Raw genomic sequence first — 8,480 nt, forward strand, 5'->3', positions numbered from 1 at the left:
TCTGGGGATCAGAATCAGTTCTCCATAAGATTTCTAAATAGCTTTTAATTCCTGTCTTTCATCTGCCCTTCTGTGTGCCTGTCCCAGGCACCCCCATCCTCACCCAGCATAGCAGCCAGTCCTGCAGGCTGCTTGAAAAGCCAGCTTCACATTTTGCTAGGTTATAATTTTACTTTGGAAGCTTTGTGCCTGCATACTTTTCTGTCCCCTGCCTATCAGAGCCCATAAAGTCTGGCTGACAAGAGACAGTCCTCCCACTTGAGGAATTTCTTCCTGTAAGGAGTTTCATCTATTTATTTGCAACAGCTCTTGAGTTCTGGTATGCAACTTGATTGAAAAGCTTGTGCATGTACCTTCGTCTCTTCCACCTCCTGCTGCCAACCCCCTTGTTCTCCTGTGGTCAGGGTGCAGGAGCAGCATGGGTTTGTGGATACTGAGGGATTTACTGGGGAGTGTAATGCAGAAATTCCTCCTGGTCTAAAGTGTCTTGGGTACTTGAGGATTTACAAGTCCTAGCCTGGTGTTGACCTAGACCTAGGCTGGCCTCTGCAGGGAGGAGGTGGGAGGCAGCTCTGTGCTTTGCAGTGCTGCAGGTTCTGGGAAGAGTTTGTGGCTCAGGAGCAGTGCCAACCCTGAGCTGGCTCCCTGCCTCATCATGGCACTGCTCCAGGCCTAATAAACCCTGCTGGACTTCAGTTCACCTAATGCAGAATCAACTTTGTCATTTCTGTATACGTGGCATAATTAATCTCTAATCCAGACCAGCAATCCTTGGACGATCAAGACCTAAGTCTGTACTAGTGGTTTTATGAGGTGCACTTGGGTTTGCCAGCTAGTGGCTGTGCAGCATGATCCCCCCTCTTGTCAGGCTTTTCAGTTGGATTCTGTTGTTTTCCTCTTTCTCCCTTTCCCTTTAAACAGAGGAGTCAAGTTTATTTCAATGTGCACTTTGAAGCTACATGTCACAAAGCCACCTCGAGCTCTTTGGTGGCTTCTGCTGCCGTTGAAAACCAGAGCTGCTCCTGTGCTTCTCTTGCCTCTGAATCATCCCTGGGCTGTGCCAGCACGGCCCCCCCCCCCCCTTTTTGTCTTTTCTGCAACATCCATGTAAGCAGTTGTTTTTCTTGTCTGCCTGTTTTCTTCACAACAGATGACTTCTGGGGGGACTGAGAGCATCCTGATGGCCTGCAAGGCTTACAGGGACCTGGCTTACGAGAGAGGCATCAAACAACCAGAAATGTGAGCAATAACTCCTCTGCTTGCTTTGGTTTGGAGCTTTATGGAACTTCTTCTGAGTGGCTGCTAGACCCCAGCATTCCTTCCTTTCATAGCTCACGACCACCACCTTATTCAACTTTGTCTGAAGGGGAGAAACCTGGCTTGAAAGAAGTGGTGCAAAAGCACAGGAGCCCCTAAGCAGCTTCGGGGGGCATGAACTTACCTTGGGGGGCATGAACTTACCTGAGGGGCTGTGGTAGCTGTTCCATGTAGGTGTATTTTGGGCATACCTTTATGCTGCTCTGGGCAGACCCTGGTCATTTCCACTTTGGACTCCTCTTGTGTAGAGATTGTCAACCCCTTTTGAAGTGTTGAAAGGGTTTGATTTATTCAGATCAAAGAGGGCTTAGCCTGGAAACCCTGGGACTAAAGTTGGAACTGAAATGAGGAACTGTGCTAATCATTACACTGCTAATAGAGGATTTGCTGTCTCTAATGTGCTTTTTCTCTTCTAGCCAATGCATCAAAAGTGTTTCTCTGGTTAATTGCTTACAGGGGGAAAACAAAGAAGAGAGATGAAACACGGTGGTGTTCATCTTCTTCCTGACTTCCTGCTGTTCTTTTATTCTCCCCCAAATGTCTGCAGTGCTATTAAAGGCCCTGATAAAGATACAATGCCTCAGAAATCAAGGTTAATTAAGGCTCTTCAGCCACTGTCATTAGAGATAGGAGACAGCAAATGTTACCTTCATTTGGTGTATTTCTGCTGCTCCTTCCCTTTTGTGTTGTCATATTCCCCCCCTCAGGGAGGGGAGCTGCTTGGAGACGGTAGAACATTGTCTGCTGTGCCAAGAATTTTTGGGAACTCAGGTTCCTGCTTCCTGGAAGACCATGCAGTGGAATAGAATCACTTCAGCAAATTTTCTCTGGGTTGCTCAAGACCAAGTGCCCACCATTTTACTTCAGGAACAGCCACTTGTGTGTCCCAGAGAGCGTTTTCCCCAAATGTTTCCTTGTTTTAGCCTGATTTTTGCCTAGTTCTGAAGTGTGCAGTCACCCTGTTTGTGACCTGTCTGTCCCACACAAATATCTACAAGTTTTAATTGATGTCTTTTTTTCCCCCTCTTTCCTGTTCTTGGCAAGGCAGAGGTGCTGACACGTGCAATCAATCCCTTGCTTTTCCAGGTTGGTGCCGGTGAGTGCTCACGCAGCCTTTGACAAGGCAGCACACTACTTTGGGCTGAAGCTGATTCACATCCCCTTGACCAAAGCTATGGAAGTGGATGTTCAGGTATTCCTTTAGGCAGCCCAGCACTCTCTGTGTGGGGAAATGAGCATTTTCTGTGGGAATTTTTCTGTGGGAAACCAGCTGATAGGTAGATAAGAAATCTACCTGGCCAGGTAACTAGTGGATAGAGAGGGATGATTGCTTCTTGGAAACAGGGAAAAACAGCAGTAGTACAAGTGCCTGTCATTGCAGATAAGGTTTGGTTTAAAATAATGGGATGTAGATCATCCCTTTGTCCTGTGTGTTTCGTTTAGGATCAGAAAATTGATGTATTTCAGAAGTAGCCCCAGATTTCAGCTGAGGGCAAATCAAGGTGTTCTAGTAGTTCCAAACGGATGAGTTAAGTGACTCACTTGATGTCTGCTAATGCTTGTAGCTCATTGCTTTGCTTTCTGTAGGCTTTTGTGTGTTGTTTTTTTAAGACCAGACACGGCATGTTTTCACTCTTTATCTTTTTTGGCAGGGTGGCACTTGGTAAATGGAATGTGAGCATCTTCTCTCTTTAAATCTTCAGGCAATGAGGAGAGCAATCTCGAAGAACACAGCCATGCTGGTCTGTTCTGCTCCCCAGTTCCCCCATGGAATTATGGATCCAATTGAAGAGGTGGCAGAGGTAGGGTGTCCCTGGGACTTCAGGGTGCTGCAGCAATAAAACCAGCATGTCCTTCTGGACAAGAAGAGCAGAAGAGGGTTTTGAAATGCCAACTGAGTGAATCTGATGGGAGGAGCTGACTGGTTGGACGGGTATTACTGTCCTTAAATCAGGTGTTAACCACCAGCAGGGTATGTAGAACGTAAGTTGGAAGTAAGGAGGAACGTGAGACTGGTTTTTTGCACTCTGCTGTGAGAAAGTGGTATTTAGATACCAAAAAGCTACCTCTGGGCATTGTCATCAAGCTGTTTGTGTGGGGCTGGATTTTGGACTTCAGCTGGGACGTGCAGTATGTCACAGCAAGGCAAAGCAACACAGCCTTTGGCATGTGTTTTGCCTCTGAATTCTCAAGTCCACACCACAAACTTCTGCTGTAACTGAAGGTATGTGTTGTGCGTGTGACTTAAGAGCTCTTCTGCGCCCAGCCAAAAGGGCTCATTCTTTGATATCCGAGAGAAAAGAACAACAAAATAGTCCAGCTGGTAAAAAGGCTTTGATTTAGGGCCTATTGGCTGTAGCAAACTTGGTGCAGAAGTTGGAGGCATGTGTGGAGGGATTAGAAGTCAAAGGGCCAAGGACTTATTTTTTCAAACATGCCTCTTGATTTTTCTCTCTGTGCTCCAGTAATTTGTTCTGTATGTTCCCAGCCAGGGCCTCTGACCTTCTTTTGGCCCTTACACTGTGTTGCTGTTGCTCCTTTCAGACTGGGGTCTCACATCTCTTTGGCAAACATAGCAAAAAGCCAGAATGTGGTGATGTTTTTCCTCTTGCTGGCAATCTTCAAATGCACAGAAGGCAGGAGAATGCATCCCACAAGTAGCCAGTCCTTCCAGACCTTCTGTCCTCCACAGCTCGATGCTCTGAAAAGGTCCAGGAGACATTGAACTGTGAAACGCAGTTGGTGACTGGAGTTTGGGTGCTCTGACCATGTAGTTTTCTTGCCTGCTTGCATGTTGCTCACCAGGATCTCTTGTCCAAACACAGCTTGCAGTGAAGTACAAGATCCCCTTCCACGTTGATGCCTGCTTGGGTGGCTTTCTCATCACTTTCATGGACAAGGCTGGGTTCCCTCTCAAGCGTCGCTTTGACTTCCGTGTAAAAGGCGTGACCAGCATTTCTGCTGATACCCACAAGGTAAGAAAGGAGGGGAGAGAAAGCTCTTCCTCCTGGGGAGCCATTCTCAGATGCCACCCGTGTCTTCAGACAACCTCTGCTCTGCTGTGTGGAGGAGTGCTGAGGGGCAAGGGGGTGAGGTAGAGGTAAGTGGGGTCTCGGTGGCTGTGTGCAGTGAGCGCTTGACCGTGTCCCTGGGCCCTCCTGCTGCTTTTCTAATGCCTTCTGTGTCCCTTGCAGTATGGCTACGCTCCCAAAGGCTCCTCAGTGGTGCTGTACAGCAACAAGAAGTACAGGAGCTACCAGTTCTTTATAGCACCCGACTGGCAAGGGGGCATATATGCCTCCCCATCCATAGCAGGCTCCAGACCTGGTGGAATCATAGCTGCTTGCTGGGCCACTCTGATGCACATAGGGGAATCGGGCTACGTGGAGGCCACAAAGAGGATCATTAAAACAGCTCGTTTCCTGGAATCAGAGTACGTTTTGATCAAGCTCTTCCACCCCATTCTGCACTCCTTCTCCCCAACTGCTTGTGTTTTTTCTTGCGTCTTCTGGAGAACCTATAGCACGTTGCGGGGTGGGGATCCACGTGGCAGCTGTGGGAGAAGATGCTTGCTTTGTGCTCAGGTTGCTGCCCTGTGCTGGGCATCTGGGAGGCACGGAGAGAAGGGGTACAGGCATCTTGATTTAGCTGACTTGGCTTCAAGGATTTCTTCTGGCTGAGGGGGAATCTGGAAGGAGTTGCTGGGGATGATGAAGGAAGGGTTGTGCTCTCTCTGATTGGGGTGCTTGTGTTGCAGTGTGAGCTGATCAGCTGATCCCTGCTGCTCTGTCTTCCCTTGTCTCTCTTTCCTCTTTACTCCTGAGTTCACTTCGGGGTCTCTAATTACTTGAATCCTCTTGCCAATGACCTGGGCTGGTTGCATGATTTGTTTGGTAGGGATGTTCTGTCATCTCTTCCCTTCAGTAGCTTTCCCTTTAAGGCTCCAGCTGGATGGACAGAATGTTGGATCCCTGCAATCCTGATCAGTCTCTTTCCTTCCTTTTTCTTTTCAAGGCTGAGAAAAATTGACAGCATCTTCATTTTTGGGAAGCCTGAGGTGTCTGTGCTCTCCATCGGTTCAGACACTTTCGACATTTATCGATTGTCTAATTTCTTAGCTGCAAAAGGATGGAACTTAAATGTCCTACAGTTCCCACCGAGGTGAGTTTGTGCTCACAGTGGAAGCCACCATGGTAGACCAGTGGAGCAATGTGTGTAGCCAGGGTATGCAAAGTGGTTGTCATCAGGCCACATAACTCTCTTGATTTGCTGAGTGGTGCTGTGCATATCTGATCAATTGTATGTAGACATCTCCTCTGCAGAGAATTACTTCTGGAATTGCTGATCTATAGCAGTCACTACAGTGAAGATGAGGCAACAGTAGTTGTAATTAGCCTGGTAGGGGACAGATCTGAGGCTCCCTTTCTATTTATCTTTGTCTGATACAAGCAGAAAAATATAGATTGCCAGGGCTTTATCTCATGTTAGTTAACTGAGGGCTTTATCTTTAGTTAACTAAGGGCTTTATCTCATGTGAGTTAACTGAGGGTTTGTAGATTTATTAAGTTTATTTGTAGGATCTTTCTGCTGCCCACTGAAGTTGAAGGTAATTGAAAGAACAGTGAAGGGCTGACCATTTGGAGTGATCTTACCATCCTGGGGTAAAACGAATGGTTATCGGAGGGTCTTCTTGAGTGGGTAGATGTTTTTCTGTGCATAAAGTGGGCAGATGCTCACAGATGTAGGTGCACTGGCAAACAAAAAAAATGGACTTGCAGTTAGCATGAAGCAAAATGTAGAGAACCTGAAGTGATAGCTCAGAGGTGTGAGCAGGCCCATTTGTTCTGGTGGAGGTTGAAGTCCACGCTGGTGGTTTATCTTAGCTGGAGAGGAAGGGGAGGGGAAGGATGGCAAGGATCTCTAGGCTTGCAGGCAGTGCATTTTTCTCAGCAGAGTTACTAGAATGAGGTGGGAATGTTATAGGCCTTCAGCCATATACTGTAAAGTCAGGAATTAAAAAAGAAGAGCTGAACTCTGCAGCTTGGTTCTAGCAAGTATTTGGCAGTGATTACGTCTTCGCCCATTGTACTACTGGAATGTAATTTTGAGGAGATATAGGGTTCTCACTTGCCAGTGAAGGAGTGAATTGCTGCAGGTTGCTCAGCAGAGGTGGAGCTGCCCATGGCTGAGGTGGTTAATCTCTTCTCCCCTGCCTGCCCAGCATTCACCTTTGCATCACGCAGTTGCACACAAAGCCTGGTGTTGCTGAGCAGTTCCTGCAAGATGTCAAAGACAGCGTTGAGGACATCATGAAGGACCTCAGTGCCAAGACCACAGGCATGGTAAGGAGACCAGTACACAGTGAAGCTGTGCTTGGCATGAGGGTGTTTCTCTGGTGGCTTTCATCATCCTGTGTTAACCACCTCCTCTTCTCTGCTTAGGGAGCCATCTATGGAATGGCCCAATCCGTCCCAGACAGGAGCTTGGTCGCGGAGATTTCCCAGGCGTACTTGGATGGCCTCTACAGCACAGATGTTCCTTGCAGTGAAAAGCACATGAATGGCTCTCCCAGCCACCACTGACTGTAGTGCAACAATCAGTGCCTTGCCAGCTTAGCACTGAGGTGGTTCTGAAGAGTTCCTAGGGAAAGAGATTGCAGTTAGCCTTTGTTCCTACACTTGCAGGTCTGATGGTGTGGTTTGATCTCAAAAAACTCCTTACCTGCTCTGAAATCTGCCTTGTTTTCATGTCCATCTTTAGTTTTAGGGCTTTATTTCCCTTCCCCCTGCCTGTTTTCATCACGACTATTGATGGTGAATTGAATGTCCATTCCACAACTCCAGATTCCTCAGGTATTCTGTGTGTCACTTCATTCCTTGCTGTTTCATCTCCTCAGACCTGGTATTCAGCCCCGGCATCCAGCCAAGTGTTAGATTTGAGTTCTCCTCTTGTGTTCCAAAGCTTCTATCTTCCCAGAAGTTGAAGGTAGATAAAGAAATAAGAGTATTTTTGTTTTCTTTTTGAGTATTCCTCCAAGCTACTGCTTTTAACAGACTGTGCTGGGAGCCTTTTATCTGTGTAATGCAGAGCCGATAAATTGGCAAAGGAAAAGATGGTCCTGTACTCTTTTTGAAATCCCCTCTGGAGATCTAGGTCAGACTGCAATCAATATCTGCTGAGGGTTGGGGGAAAAAAAAAAAAAAGCCCCAACATAAAATCCTTTCCTGGAATCTCTTGGTTTGAATTAACAGCAAAAATAGAAACTGGGTGAGGTGGTGTTAGGGAGAGGAACTGGATGGTGCTGAAAAGCCCAGGTACATAGGGACTGTTTTGCTTCCCTACCTCTTCTAGAAGACATGCATTGACCACCTAGAGTGCTTGCTGTACCTTGCACAATTGTGGAGGGATGTGCAAACCAGTGATTTTTAGTCAGAACTTGAAGGTTTTGCACTATCTCACAATGCTGTGGTAGAGTCAGCCAGACCCTGGCATGTGTCACCACCGGGGGCTTCACGTGCAGGTGGCTGCCACCAAAGCTGACCTTTTTACCATGATATTTTAGGAGAAAAAGGTGACTTTTGTAACAGTAGGTAGTCTCTGCTCTTTGCACTGATTCTTTTTAAGGCACATTCTCAAAAGGGCATTCACCATTGTGCCTTGATGCTTCTCTTGGCATTTTTCTGTGGGAAGCCAGGGAAGGTTTTGAGGGCTGAGCTGTTGGCTGCAGCCTCTGCTGTGGTCTTTTCCTTATGGTACTATACTGAAAAAAAAACCTCAAAGGCAGACTGGCCTCAGAGAAAGTACACTTGCCTACAAGGTAAAAGAATAGTTGTATTGAGCCAAGTCCCTTCACAGTATTACAAAGATGCTGGTGTAGTTCTGAGAGGTTGGTGATAGGATGCAGCAAGTTGGAGGAATTCAAGCCTTGGGCTTGTGGCTCCCCCTCCTTGTTTTTCTCTGCTGTTTTTACAGTGAGAGACTTTTCCCAGTGCAACTTGTGAGGCAGTTGTGGCCATAAGGATGAGCTAGAATCTCTTGAGTTTACTCAACAGCTGTGGAGTTAACTCCTGCAGGGCTTTGCTATGTGTTTTCTCCCAGCTTGTTGCTTGCTACCGAGAGTTCAGTGGGGCAGATCTCAACGCTTGGGGGAACACTTCACCTTG

At 47.1% G+C, this 8,480-nt stretch overlaps 1 protein-coding gene across 1 annotated transcript in view; it reads left to right on the forward strand.

Moving 5' to 3' along the window:
• SGPL1 (sphingosine-1-phosphate lyase 1) overlaps window positions 1–6,899 on the forward strand; it is a 20,586-nt gene extending 13,687 nt beyond the window's left edge. The window contains exons 7-14 of the mRNA XM_009998200.1: window positions 1,151–1,239; window positions 2,404–2,509; window positions 3,021–3,119; window positions 4,143–4,292; window positions 4,512–4,750; window positions 5,332–5,478; window positions 6,539–6,659; window positions 6,759–6,899. Coding sequence (XP_009996502.1) covers window positions 1,151–1,239; window positions 2,404–2,509; window positions 3,021–3,119; window positions 4,143–4,292; window positions 4,512–4,750; window positions 5,332–5,478; window positions 6,539–6,659; window positions 6,759–6,899 — 1,092 coding nt within the window. The remainder of the gene's footprint in view (window positions 1–1,150; window positions 1,240–2,403; window positions 2,510–3,020; window positions 3,120–4,142; window positions 4,293–4,511; window positions 4,751–5,331; window positions 5,479–6,538; window positions 6,660–6,758) is intronic.
• The last annotated feature ends 1,581 nt before the right edge of the window (window positions 6,900–8,480 follow it).

The sequence above is a fragment of the Chaetura pelagica genome, unplaced genomic scaffold (genome assembly GCF_000747805.2).
Source record: "Chaetura pelagica isolate M959 unplaced genomic scaffold, ChaPel_1.0 scaffold995, whole genome shotgun sequence".
Taxonomy (NCBI): domain Eukaryota; kingdom Metazoa; phylum Chordata; class Aves; order Apodiformes; family Apodidae; genus Chaetura; species Chaetura pelagica.